Here is an 18,811-nt window from a genome sequence, read left to right on the forward strand (position 1 = left end):
TAATAGCAATATCGCATGATGATCTACTGTGAATGACTTAGCTATTCTCGGCAACACAATGATCCAAGACCATTCTGAAGGATTTAGGATGAAAAATGCTATCCTCCTCCAGAGAAAGAACTGATGGAGTCTGAAGGCAGATCAAAGATACTTTTTCTTTGTTTTCATTATGGGGGGGTGGATTGTCTGTGTTTTCTTTCACAGCACGACTTACACAGAAATGTGTTTTGTATGACTACACATGTATAATGTATGTTAATTGCTTGCCTTCTCAATGGGGAGGGAAAGGAGGTTGGAAGAAAATCTGGAACTCAAAATTTGAGAAAAAGAATGTTAAATTATTTTTACATGTAATTGGAGAAGAAATAAAGTATTAAAAAAGAAAGTAGATGTTTCTAAAGCGGAGAAGACAATTAATTCCATTTTCTGCCTGGGGGAGTGGGTGGGGCAACCAGGAGGGACACAGGGCCCAGATACTCTCGTGAGGAGAAGATGAGAGCAGCACCAAAGAGCTGAGAAAAGACCAGAAGATCCTTCTCAGAGTAGGAGGTCTGGAGCCCCAGAGCTGGGGCAGGGAGGCAGGAAGACAGATGGTGGGGCATGGGGGAGGTGGAGCTCTCCGGGGTGAGCAGCTAATTGGGGGAGATTTGAACCCCGGGGAGGAGTTTGGATTCCAGTGAGGAGGCCAGAGGTGGAGGGCAGGGCCTGTGGCCCAGAAGCAGGCAGGGTCCTCAGGTTGTGGACCTGAGTGCCACTGAAGGCTCGGGGGCGGGGCAGGGTGGGGCCCTGGGGCCTGGGAGGAGTCTCCCTGAGCAGATTACCAGGAAGCCTGAGCCCTTGCAGCTGAGAGGTCATCTCTTTCCAGGAAGCAGACCTGCTGTGCATGTGAAATGCACCAGGTCTGAGCTGCGACCCTGCCCAGCACCAGCTTTTGCTTGCATGCCCTTTCCAGTGGGCCTCATCCTTCCCATCCGACCTCTCGGTGAGTGCCCTCCAGCAACACCAGGAGCATGCCTGGCCCTGGCCCCTGCTTCCTGTCCAGGCACTCCATCACATCCTCAGGGTACTGGGGTGCCAGCCCCTGCCTTTCCAAAGGGTCACGTAGCCTGACCTTCAGACCTTGCCCAGAGCCTCTGCGGGAGCGAGAGCTCTGACTCAGGAGTCATGGAGACTGACGGTTTTCCTCCATCCTGGGATGTGAAGCCCCTTCCTGCCTCTTGGGTCTTTATGGGACAACCAGTGAAAGCAGTGGGGCAGAAGAGAAGGAATAAGAGGGTGGAGGGTGGTCACCGTGCCCACCCTGCTGCCCCCTCTTCTGCTGGGGAGGGCAGTGCCAGGGGCTTGGGGGCCCCTCGGGGGTCTCACCCTCCGTAAATCCTTGTAGACCAGCCCCCTGCCTGGGGGTGAAGGCAGGGACGTCTCCCCCAGATCCTTCTGCCTCCCCTGAAGAGGACCAAGAGCTGGCCCAGGCAGGGAGGCCAAGGGGATGGCCCCCGGACCCCCGAGACCTCCATGGCAGGTGAGTGCGGGGCAGCTGCAGGCTCCACCACCATCAGCAAGGGTGGTCATTAAAAAGAATAGAAGACATTAGTAACAACACTGCCCTGCCCTCCTCTGGGTTTTGGACTGCTTCATGAGCTCCCTTTCATCTCTAGCAATAACCTCCCCCCAGCTTGCTGCCCTCCTGGTTTTGATTTTTAAGCTCTCCCTCATCACACCTGGCTGTCCAAGAAAACCATTTCATTTATTATCCTGTTACATGTAGACCATTTCTTTGCTCTCTTTTTTGTATTCCTAACACACACACACACACACACCCACCCACCCACCCACCCCCTGCCTGGTCCACTTACTCTGCCTCTGTTCACACAAGTCTTCCCAGGTCTCTCTGAATCCCTCCCATTTGCCATTTCTTAGCTCCTGTTCAAACCTCCTGTGGATACAAAGGAAGGAGAAATCAGCCCCTGCTGTCATGAAACTTACTGTCTAATGTGGGAGACAGCGTTTAGGCATCTGTGTCCATAAAAGCTAAAAACAGATTAGGGGGGAGGGTAAGGAGCCAGCAGTTTCAGGGACCAGGAAAGGGTTTTGTTAGAAGGTGAGGTTTGAGCTGAGACATGAAGGAAGCCAGCGGGTGGAGGTGAGGAGAGAACATTCCAAGCTTGAGAGACGGCCATAAGGCCCAGACCCAGGGTCTTAACCAAGTATAAGCCAGGAGGTCAGTGTGAGTGGGTGAGAGGAAGTGGAGGGAGTGAGGTGTAAGCAGAGGGGAAGATGGGTGGGCCTAGTCAGATAAATATTATCTTGTTTGACCCTCTTGCAAGCATTGTCAGGGGCCTTGCTGGCCACAGTCAGCTAAGGCAGTGCAGGGTGTAGCCAGCCAGGTGCACTGCCCTCTTGCAGCCACTCAGGAAGGTGACTCACACCAGGAGGAGGCCATGGACTGGTGGGTTCTTCTTGTTCACTGATTACACGCACACACAAGTACAAACTTAGTTTTCTCCTGGGCTACTTGACCCAGAGATTGTACAAAGCAGTTTTGGGTAAGATCTAGTAGGACACTGAGGGCGAGAAAGGCAGAAAAATGGGACCTTATTTTAAAAAGGAGGATTCTTAAACTTTCCCTGAGCAGTTTGACTCTGATCCAAACAACTACTGCTTTATCAGTCAGTAATTAGCATTTGTTAAGCTACTGCTGCCTCCTTTGACTGGATTTAGAAAAAAGGGTAAATTCCTGGAATTTTTCCAAGTCCTAGGAGTTCTTTAGTAATAGGGGGAAGGGAGTTATGGAAGGGGATACTTGGTAACTATCAGAGGCAGGCTTTAAGGATTTTGATAACAGTCTGTTAGGTTTCCCAAAAATCCCTTTCTGGACATTCTTCACAACCCTATGAGGTTAGATTCCCTTACTACTTTTATTTCAGTTGAGGAAACTGAGGCAAACAGTGCTTAAGTGACTTAAATTAGGATAACACAGCTAGTAAATTCCTGAGATCAGATTTGAACTTAGATCTTCCTGACTCCAGTCCCAGCCTGGCTCAATCTGCTTTGTCAATCTTATCTTCTTCTTCTTCTTTTTTTTTTTTTGTTTTCTCCATATTCTTTTTTTTTATTAATTGATTTTGATTTATCAACAATCACTTCCATAAGCTTTTGAGTTTTAAATTTTTCTTCTCCTCCCTCCCCAAGACAGCGTTCAATCTGATATAGGCTATACATATACATTCCTATTAAACATATTTTCACATTACTGATGTTGTAAGGAAGAATTAGAACCAATAAGAGGAACCACCAGAAAGAGGAAACAAAACAAAAGAGGAAGAAAAAAATAGCAAATAATATGCTTTGATCTGCATTCAAACTCCACAGTTCTTTCTTTGGATGTGGAGAGCATTTTCCATCATGAGACCTTTGGGGATGTCTTAGATCCTTGTATTGCTGAGAAGGGCTAAGTCTATCAACATTAGTCATCACACAACGTGACTGTGTACAATGTTCTCCTGGTTCTGCTCACCTCACCAAAGTGACAAAACAGGAAAATGATAAATGTTGGAAAATTGGAAGACTAATGCATTGTTGGTGGAGTTGTGAAATGATCCAACCATTTTGGAGAGCAATTTGGAACTATGCCCAGAGGGCTATAAAAATGTGCATACCCTTTGACCCAGCAATAGCTGTATCCCAAAGAGATCATACAAATGGGAAAAGGACCCACATGTACAATCTTAACTTCTAAAGGAGGATAGTTTTCCCTTTAACAAGTAATGATAACATTCTCCAGTCTGGGTCGGCTCAGGGAACAAAAGCTCTGGCTTTTGATCTTACTTCCTAGTCTCCTGAGGACCCAGAGCCCCAAGGTGCTCCAGATGTGCCCCGATGCTTGGCCATTGAGCCAAACCAGTTAACCTGTTCTTCAGTGTTGGTGCTTGTTAAATATCCTTTTCCTGCTCTGGTTAAGCAGACCTGCTGTTAACTGTTCACTCACCTGGGCGGGTGTGGCATGGTCATCCAGAATCTAAACTCTTAGGGTCCACCTGGAGTCAAGCCTATCCCAGAACGTAGGCTTCCAATCTGGGGGAGAGGTGGTGAGGTTCTGAATGAAGGTGGCTGCCGTGTGAGTGGAGGAAAGGGCTCAGTTTTGAGAGATGTTTGGAAGACAGAAAAGTCAAGACTTCGCAGCTGATGGTATATGTGGTTAGGGGACAGAAAGGATTCCATGATAATGGCAACTTTCTGAACCTGAGAGAATGGGAAAATGGGGTTGTCCTCTACAGAAAGAAAGAAATTTGCTAGTGGGGGAAGGCATAGGAGTCCTTGAGTAGATATGCTGAATTTATTTAAGTTGTCTTTGAGATGTTAAATTGGAAATTTCCTAAAGGTAAAAAATGGTGTTGGCACAGAAGCCCAGCAGAGGTAGAGTCTGGCTATAGAGATATAGGAGTCATGTCCATAGAGATGAGAAGTCAATCAATCCCACTAGAACATAGAGTGAGAAGAACCAAAGGGTTGTGATGTGATTGATGGACCATCTGGGGAGACTGAAAAGGCATAGGCAGACAGGTAGGAGATAAAGCTGCTGAGAAAGGCACCCAGATGAATGAAAATCCTAGAGGAGAGGGGCCCAACTGTGTTGAATAAAGCAGGGAGGTCACTAAGGATTAGCACTGAGAAATGGCCGGAGTTTGACCAAGAAAAGGAGGCGAGATAGAATGGTAGTTCAAAGGGTGATTAGGGTCTCTTAAAGGTTTCTTTACAGATGGGGGAGTCACAAAGGTTTAAAGCCAGTAGGAAAGGAATCAGCTGATAGAGAAACTTTGAAAATTTGAGAGAAGGGTTGAGAATGCCAAGATCCATGTAGAGAGAGTTTTCCTTGGCAAAATCAAGGCCCAGCCCTTTGTTGGAGACTGGAGAAAAGGAGCCACTGGAAGATGACATGAAAAGCTTTGGAGATGATGAGAATGCAAGCATTCAGTCAGTGAACATTTATTAAGTGCCTACTGTGTACCAGGCTGAGCTTAGTGCTGTGGATACAAAAAGAGTTAAGTAACAGTTTCCGTCCTCAAAGAACTCACAATGTAATGGTGTAGACAGCAAGCAAACAAACATGTACATGCGAGCCACAAGCAGGATAAATAGGTAATTAAAAGAAGGAAGGCACTAGAATTAAGAGGGGTTGGGAAAGGCTTCATGTAGAAGTTAAGACTTGAAGGAAGCCAGGATGGAGAGGATTCCCAGCCACTTGGACAGCCAGAGAAAATGCATGGGAATGGAATGTCTTCTTTTTGGAAAGCCAAGGAAGGCAGTATCATTGGATCACAGTTAAGGTGTGAGAAGATTGTAAAAGTAGGTGATTTCTAGGTCATAAAGGGTGTTGAGTCCAAGAAGATTTTGTATTTAATCCTGGAGGTGATAGGAAGCCAGTGAAATTTATCGAGTAGGGGAATTACACGTTTGAACCTGCAATATAGGAAAATCACTTTGTTGGCCAAATGGGGGATGCATTGGGGAGAGTCCAGAGGCCAGCCAACCTACCAGCAAGCTATTGCTAAAATCCAAGGATGAGGTGATGAGGTCTCCACCAAGGTGGCTGCATTAGAAAAAGGTTTTTTGAGAGATGTTTTGAAAGTGAAATGCAGAGATATTGGCAACAGATTGGATTAGGGGGATGAGAGATAGGAAATAAAGATGATACCCGGGTTATTAGCTCCAGGGACTAGGAAGATATTGTTGCCCTTAAAAGCTATAGGGGAGGTAGGAGAGCTTTAGGGAACAAGATAAATTCTATTTTGGGCATGTTAAATTTAAGACTGCTATTTCTGAAAGGATTTTGTGATCACAGCTGACTCACATTGAATGGTCTCAATTTTTAAATTAGAATAAGAGGTAAGATATTCAGATGAGAGTGTTTGGGTGGTCAATAGTCAAACATTCATTAAATGTTTATGATACAGATTGAGGATTCAAATGCCAAAAGAAGATGATCCCTGATCTCATTAAGTTTACAAACTCAAAGGGGAAGAGAACAAGGGAAAGTTAGCTGACCAGGGCTAGGAGAACACAGCAGACACTGGGTCATGGTGAGGAAGCCAATCAGAAGTCCCAAAGTGGTGCAGCCAGGTGAGAAATGTGAGAAATGAACAGTGTGAGCTCAGCCTTCTCCTCAAATGGAAGTTGGGGGTTCATGGCCCTACCTTCTAATCAGAAAGGCAGAAGGTAGGGATGTGGTGGAGTACTAAGGCTGATAAAATGGTACAAGATGATGTTATCCCAATAACAAGCTTCCTGGAGAATGGTGGAGATGGCCTTCAGAGAAGTTCAAAGGTAGTGGCATCAGGTAAGAATTGAGGAAATGTGTGAGCTGCATTCTCTCCTGAAATGGACATTTGGGATTCATGTCCTCACCTCATGGTAGTGGAGGATGTATGTGGGAGGTCTGAGAAGGAAGAGGTTTGCAACAGCTTCTGTCGTGAGTGAGTTAGAGAAACAATTAGACATGCATTGTCAATCAATAAAAGTACTGCCTTCCTCTAGTGAGAGCCCAGCCATCATAAATACTGAGCAATGAAGAATAGTGACTCAAGAGGCCCTAGTGAAAAGGAAAGGTTTCTAAATACTTGGGGATCTAAAAAAGTGGGAAAAGACCATTAACGTCTTAATTGCTCAGAAGTTAAGTAATTCAGAAATAAAAAAGAAGTTAAAGAGAAATATGGATTTCAAAAAACCTTAAATTGCATACGTTACAGAAGAAACCAAAACGGTGAAAGGTAAAAAGACTACTGTTATCCACAAGATCGAGAATTGTTCCTAAATAATAGAATCTCTGAAAAAGCAAATCATAATACTAACGAAGACGGCAGACAATGAAATGAGAGAGCTTGAGATAACAATGCATTGGCCAAACGTGTTCTACGTGTAACAGATTAGAAAAATAGATAACACCTTTCAAGTATCAAGGCATTTTCATATCTGGCCAATCTCTTGTATTTCATCCATCAGTCTGCCTCTTAACTCATCATCCTAATGCTTGCTCTTCAGTGTCTTAGACTTTTAGTGGTTTTTTTGGATTATTAATTTCTTATATACTGGCGATGTCTTTCTTATGAATCAGCCCAATTTCTATCCCCAGATAATGAAATATTACGTTTTTAATAAATGAAGGAACCCTCCTGTCCCCATCATACTCTTATATATATATAATATCATATTATATAATATACAACAAAATATGAAATATATAATATATAACAAAATATGAAAATTAATGAATATATGCCATTAAGAAGTAAAAGCAATTATAAACATAAGATGTTTTGGCTGTGACAAATCTTATCTATTGTCACCCCAAGCCCTCAATATAACCATAAATAACTCTTCTTCACATGGCTGATAACAGGTTCATACTACTCAGAACAGTCCAGATTGTGATTAATATCTCTTAAGAATCCTCTTCTGTATTTTCAAGTAGATGAGACTTTCAGACTTGTAGGAAATTAACTAGATTGCTTCTTTTTGTTTGTTTGTTTGTTTGTTTTTGGCTAGGCAATGGGGTTAAGTGACTTGCCCAGGGTCACACAGCTAGTAAGTGTTATGTGTCTGAGGTCGGATTTGAACTCAGGTCCTCCTGAATCCAGGGCCAGTGCTCTATCCACTGTATAACCTAGCTGCCCCGATTGCTTCTTTTTTTTTGCTCTCTCTTCAGTGATTGCAGGTGATGTCTTTACTACCTCACCCCATGCAGCCCCAGAATACATGGTATTTGCCAGATTCTTACAAACTCTTCATAGAATTTTCTAACATGGCACTATGAAAGCTCTGATGAGGGGGCAGCTAGGTGGCGCAGTGGATTGAGCACCGACCCTGGATTCAGGGGGACCTGAGTTCAAATCCAGCCTCAGACACATGTAACACTGGCTGTGTGACCCTGGGCAAGTCACTTAACCCCATTGCCTAGCCAAAAAAAAAAAAAAAAGTTCTGATGAGGAAGAAATTTCACACCACCTTCTTTCTTTTTTCCCTATAGATTCTTTTACCTCCCTATAGATTCTTATACCTATAGATCACATACTTTTCCCTTGATTCCACAGGGAGAAACATTTCAGAGTAAGATATCTGTCAACTCTATTCCAACTGCAAATATAAATTGTTTTTCTCAGTATTCAATTGGGCTTTTAATGATTACAGTTTAAAGTGTTGGTTCCAACACTCATAAATGGTATAACCTTTAGGAAATCCCTTCTCTGTACTTCAGTTTCCTTCTGTACGTTGATGAGGGTTGGGCTAGATGAATTCGGAAGTCTCTTTCAGCTCTAAGTCTTGTGAATTTTAATGTTTAGGAGTCACTGACATTCAAGGATGTGGCTGTGGACTTCACCCAGGAGGAGTGGGGCCTCTTGGACCATTCCCAGAAAAAGCTCTACAAGGAGGTGATGCTGGAAAACTTCCAGAACCTGCTCTCCCTGGGTAAGTACAGCTTCCCCTGGGAACTCAGAATTTGCCATCAAAGGAGTATCTTCTTTCCTTCCAGAGTGTACAGGGTTTGAGCATTTATCAATTATCACAAAGGAGAAATGCCAGTCTCTCCACAGGGTCCTCCTGCTCCTCATTTTCCCCAATAAAAAGTCTTTGCATTTTGTGCTAGGAAGCTGGGATGTTCTTTTGTTCCTCTTAAAGCTGTATCTTTCCTATTTTTTGTAGTTTTCAGGTACAAAATGAAAGTGTTATAAAATCTCAGACTTGGAACTAATCTCAAAGTTATCTAGACTACCCCCTTCTTATTTTTTTTTTATTTTTTAGGCAATTGGGGTTAAGTGACTTGCCCAGGGTCACACAGCTAGTACGTGTCAAGTGTTTGGTCTGAGACCACATCTGAACTCAGGTCCTCCTGACTTCAGGGCCACTGATTTATCCACTGCACCACCTAGCTGCCCCCTTAGCCCCTTCTTAAGCATAAATTTTGTTGGCAAAATCTCTGAAAACTACTCATTCAACTTTGCCTTGCAGATGAGCAATGAAGGCAACCCCTCTCTCTTTGGGACAGTTCTGGTCTTTAAAAAGCTCTTCTTGTTAACAGACATAAATTTGTAGCTCATTATGCTTACTCCTGCCTTTATAGCAAGTTTATCTTGTTTCACTGTTTCCCTAAATTCCAAGACAATTGATGGAAAGGGAAAGGAATATAAATTGACATACACCTCTGTACTAGGCACTGTGCTAAGCGCTTTATAAAGATGATCTCATCTGAGTATCACAATTCCCTTTGAGTTTGGTGCTATTATTATCCCTATGTTACAGTTGAGGAAACTAAGGCAAATAGAGATTAAGTGACTCTCCCAGGGGCACACAACTACTAAGTATCTTAGCCTGGATTGCATTCAAGTCTTTTTGAATCCAGACCCAGGGTTCTAACCACTGAACTACCAGCTGGCTCTATTTCCTCGATAATGGAAGCTATGGAATATCACCATCTTTCTATGAAAGAGACAAAGACAGAATTTTCTAGTTCCAAATTGGCTACCTGGTCTCCCCCTAACTCCCAAACTTCCAACAATAAATAGCATGTCAACCATCCTTGAGGAATCCTATAGGAGCCCTCATGTGGTCCTAGCTTGCATGTCTCCTTTCCCTAAAGAGGAGTAAAGTCTTAAATTTCTCTCTATCCTCGTCTCTTCCTTATTCCTCATGCTAAGGAATTCCAGTTCTCAGAGAAGATTTGACCTCCCATTTGATGGAAAGGGAAGCATCATGGATCTTGGATGGAAAAGGCCCAAAAAACTCCAGTCCAGGTGAGTGAGATGAAAGCAAGTTTATGAGGGCTACTAGCACAAAAAATCTATGTTGTAATGAAGGGAATGCTAGGCTTAGGGGCAGAAAAATCTGACTTGGAATCCTTTTTTTAAATGATTTTGAGCAATATGATCTAGGGAAAGTCACTGAACCTCTGAGCCTCAGTTTTCCCATCTGTGAAATCAGGAAGTTGGACAACATGGCGTTTCACTTCTCTTCTATTGACAAATCTCTAATCCTATAATAAGTCACTGTTTAGAATTTGGGGGCATGGAAATCTTCTGAAAACATACAAAAAGGGCTAGAGCTGTCCCACATTTGCTCTTTCCTAGACCTTCAAGTCAACAAGCATGTATTGAATACCTACTAAGTGCCAGACACTACGCTAAGTGCCATAGATACAAAGAAAGGCCTGTTCTCAAGGAATTCACAATCTAGTGGGGAAGAAAACAGGCAAGCAATTATGTGGAGGTCTGCTGTATTCAGGATAAATTTCAGCTAATCAAGAAAGGGAAGGAATGAAGATGAAGAAAACTGGAAAAAGCTTGTAGAGGGTGGGCTTTTAGGTTGAGCATTCTAGGTATGAGGGGCAGCCAACGAAAAGGAGGGGAAAAAGATGAAGGATTTCAGCTACTAGAGGATTTTGTACTCAGTCCTGGTAAGAGGGAAGAGTTTATTGAGTAGGTAGTGACGTGGTCAAAAGTGTGCTTTATTTTGGAAAGTGAATTTGATACTGCATGGAGGATTGAGTAGACTGGAGAGAGAATTAAGGCACTCAGACCCACCAGCAAGCTCTTGCAACACCACAGGTTTGAGATTACACAGGCCTGAACCAAGAGAAGAACAGTTGTGGGAGAGAGGGTACAAAAGTAGGACTTTCCAAAAGATTGAAATGTGGGTTGTGAGCGTGTGAACGATGGTGAGGGAGTGATTCCTAGGTTGTGAGGCTGGACGATTGGGACAGCAATAATCAAGTAAAAAGATGAGAGGATTGGTGGAAACATAAGGAGTTTAGCTTCGGACATGGGAGGAGGAGAACCAGGAGAGAGCAGTGTTCCTAAAACCTAGAGAGAAGAGAGTATGCAGAAAAAGAGGGGTGGTTGACAGTGTCATAGGTGGCAGAGGGGTCAAGAAGGATGAGGATGGAGAAAAGGCCATTGGACTTAGTCATTTGGAGATGATTTGTAACTTTTCAGAGGATTATTTTAGTCAAAAAAGGAGCCTGCACAGGATTTCAAAGACAGCAGAAAAGGGAATTGGAGACAGCAGTTGTAGATGGCCATCTCTAGGTATTTTTTATTATTATTATTATTATTTTTTTTTTTAGTGAGGCAATTGGGGTTAAGTGACTTGCCCATGCTCACACAGCTAGGAAGTATCATATGTCTGAGGCTGGATTTGAACTCAGGTCCTCCTGACTCCAGGGCCAGTGGCTCTATCTACTGCACCACGTAGCTGCCCCCATCTCTAGGTATTTAGCAGTGAAAAGGAAGAGACAGGACAATATCTAGTGGGGATAAATGGGCCAAGTGAGGCTTTTTTTGAGTATCAGGGAGACCTGGTTTTGTTTGTGGCAGTAGGGAAGGAACCAATATATGGGCAGAGATTGAAAATGATTGGAAAGAATGAGGATGAAAGAGGAGTGAATATTCTGAGACAAAAGATTCAGTCCAATAACACAATCTTATAAACATTTCTGAAGCACCTACTATGTGTCAGACGCTATGCTAAGTGCTGGGGATGCAATCAATCAAAAGAAAGACAGTTCTGCCCTTAAGGAGTTTAATGGAAGACAGTGAGGGGTGGGGAACACAAAAGGAGGCAAGAAAAAAGGGGAAGGGGGGGCTACCAGGGTGAAAATGCTCACTCATATATGGAAAATGGTGAGAGAACTTAAAACCTCCCTTGTGAGGGATGGAAACTCATTTTTTAATTTTTAGCCCACAAACCAGTCACCAAATGAATCACTAGATAATAAATAAAAGGTTTCTTTTTCCTTTTGCTGACTAGTAGCCTATTAAATGTTAAATGTCTTTGAAGTTCACTTGCCTATATTGCTGTGCATTTTTTTCAAGAAATGCTTTTACATTAAGCAAGGTTTTTAAGAAAAGAATCACCAGACTTGAGTTTCTTCTTTCTACCACCGGCACAATGTCTGTATCCTCACAGAAACTCTACAGAGTGACTGACCTATCTTTCCAACCTGATTGTTTGAAAATCTGCCCAATACAAGAATAGTAACCCAAGCAGAAGATAACTTCAAATCAAAAATTAGCCTTAACACTACACCATGAGAGGTGTCTTTTTTTGTAGAATGCTTATGATGGTCACTGATGGTTTCAAGATGTCTTGTCATAACCATGATTAGTGAGCATGTTTTCCAAAGAACTTGCTATCTGTGCTACAAGAACATACACATTTGTAAGAACTTGATGTGATGATTACTGTACTGAAATGCAATTACAAAGTAATTCTGGAATGAGGGAACTACTCTGGGGCAGAATATTACAGAAAGCAAATGTTGGCATGTGCTTACCTGTGACTGGGAATTGATTTGCACTTGCATGTGAAACCTTTCTAGCAGTTTGGAAACAATTTGATGAAGGGTTGAGGAGCAGAATATGTCTTACTTATTCAGAAGGAATCAGAATTTGGTGCAATCACTGTATGAGCACCAAAATCATTGTATCCCTGATCATAATGGTTTGGAATCACTGCATAAAGAAACTTGTTATGCTTCCAACATACACATGCTTATTGTCTCAGAGAAAAAATATATATATTTGTAGCAAAATTGTGTAATTTACTGCTTAAGTTATCATTAAAGAATATTTAGCTGCAGTCTTTTAGACCATAGTCATGAACCTCCAATGTTTTCATGAACCACTAACTGGGACGTGCTAATAGTGGACTAATAGGGAATCCTGTCGTCTGCTTCCCATAAGAAGGAAGATGGCCTCGAAATAGAGAATGAGACATTGTGAAATGAGTGGATTTTTTTTGTCATTTTGTTTATTATAAGGACTCTTTTATTTAGGGAACACAGGCATTCAAAGATAAAGATATTAAAAATAAATAATAGCTAAAAGACATGCATCAAAACAGAATCTTAAGCCTCTGATGAAAAGAAAAAAGTAAGGTTGGAAGATACGTTGTGATCTTAGACATGGAACCTGAAAAAAAATAATAAGATTAAAAAGGATCAAGAGGAAAATTACATTCTGGTCAAAGATATGGTAAATGATGGAATAATTTCAGTTTTTAATATATGTGCAGCACATGGAATGATATCAGTGGATCTGAATAAAGGGTAAGAAAAGTCATAACACTGAAAATAATGCATGACAGGTGAAAAGTTTAAATCTATTTCTCAACTTAACAGATGAAATTTACAAAGGATGACCAAGTGATAGTGGATGAAAACTGATCCATATAGAAAAGCAGAAGTCTTCCTTGAGCACAACAAGTTAAAAAGAATAATCAACAAAAGTCATTTGAATGAAAAATTGGAAGTGAAATGGAGAAAGGCCATCTAGTGCTAGGGAGAGAACATGTTCAGTCCCAGAGTTTGAGTTCCGGTGTCTCCTGCAGGGATATTCGTTATGTGACTTGGCTATTCTGAGCTCAGAGCTTCAGTTGTAAAGTATAATGACAACCCTGCCTGTATCACAAATTTATTGTGATCATCCAATGTCATTTTTGGGTGAAGCTCTTCATAAATTAAATCATCCTGCAGATGTAAGTGAATGGCATTTTCAATTGATTGATTCTGTCCATTAAGTTTGAAAACTCTTCTTTTTGACTTGTGAGATAGAATACTGGTCAGTTTGGTTTCTTTCAATGAAAGAAAGAGGATTTATTTCAATGCATACGTCTGTGTGTGTGTATTTCCTTAAGATTCAGAGACTAGGTGTGCAATTGAGACTACTTTAAAGCTGAGCATTTCTGTAGAAGAATCTCATCAGCAAAGATTTATGAGTGATGGTCCCTGTGACTTCAGTTTGAGAGAAATCTGTGGCTCAGATATCAAGATAGTGAAAAATCAGAATAGTCACTGTGAATTTGATAAAGATGGAAAGAGTTTCAGACAGTTTTCAGCCCTGATTCAATGTAAGAAAATTATGTCAGAGAATGACTTTTTTCAGTCTAGCGAAGATAAGGAATGCTTTACTGAAAAGACTGGACTTCTTCAGTCTTATAAGAAGCCTTCCTCAGTGCAAATATATCAAAGTTTTCAACAGGAGTTGGCTATCAGCTTGAGTTTAGATGTCATTAGATATCAGAAAAGTTATACTGGAAAAATGGTTTCTATAGGGAATAAAGGTGGAAAGGCCTTAAGCCATGACTCAGATCTCATTGGTCACCATAAAATTTGCACTGCAGGGAAACCTTTTGAATGTAATCAATGTGGAAAGACTTTCAAAAAGAAATCTAGTCTTCCTCAACATCAGAGAGTTCACACTGGAGAGAAACCTTGTAAATGTAACATTGTGGAAAGACTTTCAGCCAGATTTCCATTCTTTCTATACATCAGAGACTCCACAAATGTAATCAATGTGGAAAGGCTTTCATCCAGAGCACCCATCTTTTGATACATCAGAGAATCCACACTGGAGAGAAAACTTATAAATGTAATCAATGTGGAAAGACTTTCAGCTATAATTCTAGTCTTTCTCCACATCAGAGAATCCACACTGCAGAGAAAACTTTTGAACGAAATCAGTGTCTAAAGGCTTTCACACCGAACACCAGTCTTTTGATACATTAGAGGATCCACACTGGAGAGAAACCTTATGAGTATAATCAATGTGGAAAGGCTTTCACACAGAACAAGAAACCTTTGATGAGAACTACTACAGTTGGATGTCTTTCCCTGGGAAAAGTTGATAGGATGACCTTGGCATGGTGTAAGGAAGGAGACTCTTGACTTACTTTCCACATTTTGTTATTTCCTTTCTGAACAGGAAATTTCCCCACCTGGTTAATCCTGAGCCTGGCTTTTGATACCTTGTGACTACATGATTGGCTGTCCACTATGACTCATGCCTGGAATCAAATACAGCTGAGGGAGTTTTTCCCCTCTACTTTGATATATGTCAGGTCAGTGTACGCACTTGAAGGGATGAGTCTTGACATTTTTATAATGATATCCCTCCTCTTCCTTTCATAGCAAATTTCTATAATCAGGCAAAGTAGAAATTTTATAAGTACAAAAATACTAAATCTGTTGATTAATGGATGGATACTGATGCAAGTATGAAAAATCTTACGGAACAGCTAGGTGGTACAGTGGATAGAATGCCTGGCCTGGAATCAGGAAGACCCATTTTCTGGAGTTCAAATCTGGCCTCGGACACAGACTAGTTGTGTGACCCTGGACAAGTAACTTAAGCCTGTTTTGAAGAAGGAAATGGCAAACCACTCCAGTATCTTTTCCAAGAGAACCCCAAATGGGGTCTAGAAGAGTCAGACATGACTGACCAACTACAACAAACAATGAAAAGAACCTTATAATTTTTTTCTGTATTTGTTGCCAAATTATAATATAAGGATAATATTCTCCTAAAGGGGGAATTAGAAAAAGTAATAAGACAAAGATGTAATGTAAAAATTTTCTAATTAAATAAAATGGTAAATTTGAGAAAGCAACAGGATTAGACTGTTTTCTCTGAGAACTATATACACATGTATAAGATTGGCTTCCAAATATTTTCAATATAGAAATTCAGATTTTAAGAATGTTTTAGTAATAAGTTTTCAAAATTGGATTAGGAATTCTACATATAAAATTGCATTGGTAATTTAAAGAAAGTAAAATTATTTCCCATTTTTAAAGAATCTGATGATTTGAAAAGACAAAAGGCTTTCCTTTTACAAATTAGACCCTCACCATTTTTTTTTTTTTTTGGTTAAAGATTCCCATATCAGGTACATGGTTTAGGAAAGATAAAAACAGCAAAAGGAATGTTAAAACTGAAATTCTCCAAAGTTTCCTTTGGACAAACCAATTGTACTAAATCATATTAAGTCTTATTACTGACACATTTGAGCAGAATTATCTAAAAGATAATTTGGAGAACCGATTGTATTAAATTATACTAAGTCTCATTACTGACAGATTTGAGCAGAATTATCTAAGAATCTCTACAAGTGATTTGGAACCATAGAAGCTGAGCCCTTTTTAGAGCTGTCCTGAGGACGAAGACTATTCCAGGATGTCCAAGAGATGATCTTTCCAAGGACCGGATGACTAGATGGGACCCGTGGGACTCAAGACAAGATGAAATGATTAAATGGACATTGAGAGTGAGTTAGTAGGATACAAGGAGACTTGATGTTATTTAATAGTGATGATCATCCTTGTATTGCATTGGCCTTTTGTTTCTTGGTGCTTATGTTGGGTTTTCTTGTTTACCTTGGTTATATATATGTCTCCTCAAAATTATTCCATTGTGAGTGCTCTACGTGCTTTGACCTGTAGCCTGACTTGCATAATTTTGAATATGAATACATGAAAAACCTTACAGATTTGGCTTGTAGATAAGTGATTCATGGGGAAGGGGGCTGGCCCCTCCTCTAAGAATCAAAGTGGGGAAAATGTGGGAGAGGAGGTATTGGGCTGCCTACCAGACTGAAATTCTGCAGAGCCATTGTGCTGGCCTCGTTGTTGTATGCCCATGAAACCCGGAGAGTCTACCAGCGCCATGCCAGGAAAGCGAAGTAATATATGCAAGTGAACTTCAAGTGAATTTGCAGTTTAATAACTACTTGTCATGAGCCAAGAGAAAAGTCAGTCTTTTATGTGGTAGCTGGCAGTTCATTTTGTTGACTGGTTTCAGGAATAAAAACAAAAAATGAATTTCCATTTCTCAGCAAGAGAGCTTGTTAAATTCTCCTGCCATTTTTCTATTTTATCCATGTATGAGTGAGCATTTTTACTGTATCCTGGTGTAAATCAAAATATAGCTGGGGGTGCAGGGGAGAGAACACTGGGCTGAGCAGTCAGCAAAACCCGAGTTCAAATCCCACCTCAGACACTGACAAGCACTGTGACCCTGGGCAAGTCTGCCTGCCACTTTTTCCTCAGTTGTAAAATAGGGATGATAACAGCATCTACGACGTGTTTTTCTGAGGATTAAATGAGATAATATCTGTCAGGCATTCATTTAATCCCTGGCACACAGTAGGTGCTATATAAATGCTAATTATTGTTATCAATGAGTTGTTGTTGTTATTAAATCAAGTTGATGCAGAACCAAATTGAAGATCAGGTTTGTCAGCTGTTGAATCAAATCTTGCAGACGTGTTCAAGGAAAAAATTTAACTTCAAAATGAACTACTATATTATGTTTCAGCATCCTCTAAGTTGTGACTTATCTGATTGCTCACTCTCTCTCTCTCCTTTCTCCTCTCTCCCTCCTCTCTCTCTCTTCTGTCTCTCTCTCTTCCTCTTCTCTCTTCTCTCTCTTCTCTCTCGCTCCTTCCTCCTCTCCTCCCTCTCTGTTTATTTCTCTCTTCTCTCTCTTTCCTTTCTCTCTTTTTCTCTCCTCTCTTTTCTCTCTCGCCATCTAGGCTACTGTTAATTGTGTTACTCCCCAACCAACCCTTATAGTCTCGGCTACAGCAAAGTTAGAGTCCTAACAGTGAAACTGGAGGGCAGAATTGTCAGTCGAGCTGTTACCCAGAATCTGAAGCACCTGTAGCCTGAGTCGTTGGATTCTGAGTAGCTTCTCTGTGTTTGTTTCTATCCCACAGGACCCGTCAGTCTCCCATCGCGCACCCCCCGAAAACACAAGAGCAAGCGAAGGCCTTGGATGCCTTTTACAACAGCACAACGTCTGGCCTTAGAACAGAAATTCCAGCAGAAACAGTACCTCTCGGCCACCGAGCGAGCGGAGTTCTCTAGCTCTCTGAGCCTGTCAGAGACGCAGATCCAGAGTTGGTTTGGGAATCGCAGGGCAAAAGCCAAGCGATTACAGGAAGCCACGCTGGAGAAACTGAAGAGAGCAGCCAAGCGTCTTTTGCCTTCTCTTGCCCTGCCCTTCCCATTGGGGGCCCACCTACAGGGTTCATCTACTCTTTTGGGGGCCTCAAGCACCTTTTCTCAGGGCACCCTGCAGCCAGTGATCTTTCTACAACCCCAGTCACATGCCCCCATCCTAGGGAGCAATGAGAAATATAACGAAAATGTTTGTTCCCATAAGTTTGGAGCAAACAGCTAGAAAAGTAACTAAGTAAAACAGGATACAGCTGGTCTTATCTTGTTTTGCTGTTAGAAGTTAGTCAAGTAGAATAAAGGGTTCCATAAAATCGAAACAATCACAAAGAGTAACTAAGTAAAATGGGATTGTTTTGCTGTTAGAAGTCAATAAGACCAAGGTTAAGCTTTGCTTAGAGTGCACATGCTTACTGGGCTCATGAATACTAACTTCTCCACTTGCAGGCAGGGCTAAGACTCCATTTTCTAAACATGGGATCTATGTAGAAGGAGAGAAGACACGTATCAAGGGGTAGATGTGTAATAAGCGTACGGCAAAGGTGTACACTTTGGAGTACTCAGCCAATGAGGAAACAGAGGAGGGACTTTGCAGCTGGGATTAGAGATAAATAGGGAACTCTTACTTTGGTGGGGGTGCCTATTCAATAGGACACCCGCTTTTGCAACTGCGTAATAAACTGGGTTTTTAACTTAATCCCTCCTAAGTCCAAATGAGTTATTTCTCACAATTTCTGAAGGGCTCATCCAGAATACCAGGCATCGAGGCGGAGAGGCAATCATCACCAAAGGGTGGTGAAGTGTGCCCTGTTGATTTTTTTTTTAATTTTTTTTATTAATTTTTTTATTAATTTATTTTGATTTATCAACAATCACTTTCATAAGCTTTTGAGTTTAAAATTTTTCTTCTCCTCCCTCAGGACAGCGTGCAATCTGATATAGGCTATACATATACATTCCTATTAAACATATTTTCACATTACTGATGTTGTAAGGAAGAATTAGAACCAATAGGAGGAACCACCAGAAAGA

General features: G+C 41.4%; 1 protein-coding gene across 3 annotated transcripts; it reads left to right on the forward strand.

Moving 5' to 3' along the window:
• The first annotated feature begins 802 nt into the window (after positions 1–802).
• Positions 803–18,476, forward strand: LOC114041222 (homeobox protein MSX-2-like). Of its 3 annotated transcripts, none has more exons than XM_027859573.1 (5): positions 803–982; positions 1,385–1,519; positions 8,334–8,460; positions 9,687–9,782; positions 17,539–18,476. In XM_027859573.1, exons 2-5 carry the CDS (start codon positions 1,487–1,489, stop codon positions 18,003–18,005), a joined length of 723 nt encoding a protein of 240 aa, XP_027715374.1. In that variant the 5' UTR covers positions 803–982; positions 1,385–1,486; the 3' UTR covers positions 18,006–18,476. The 3 variants fall into 3 exon arrangements, with proteins under 3 accessions (XP_027715374.1, XP_027715375.1, XP_027715376.1); XM_027859574.1 differs by having other exon boundaries at positions 9,696–9,782; XM_027859575.1 differs by lacking the exon at positions 1,385–1,519.
• Positions 18,477–18,811: the final 335 nt, after the last annotated feature.

The sequence above is a fragment of the Vombatus ursinus genome, unplaced genomic scaffold, assembly GCF_900497805.2.
Source record: "Vombatus ursinus unplaced genomic scaffold, bare-nosed wombat genome assembly UNPS02014170.1, whole genome shotgun sequence".
NCBI classification, from domain to species: Eukaryota; Metazoa; Chordata; class Mammalia; order Diprotodontia; family Vombatidae; genus Vombatus; species Vombatus ursinus.

Excerpts from the sequence above, each read along its gene's own strand:
- LOC114041222 (XM_027859573.1), top strand. The coding sequence starts at position 1,487 with ATGGCCCCCGGACCCCCGAGACCTCCATGGCAG. Across the intron at positions 1,520-8,333 it reads CCCCGAGACCTCCATGGCAG|GAGTCACTGACATTCAAGGA; the intron begins GTGAGTGCGGGG and ends TTTAATGTTTAG. Across the intron at positions 9,783-17,538 it reads CCCAAAAAACTCCAGTCCAG|GACCCGTCAGTCTCCCATCG; the intron begins GTGAGTGAGATG and ends TCTATCCCACAG.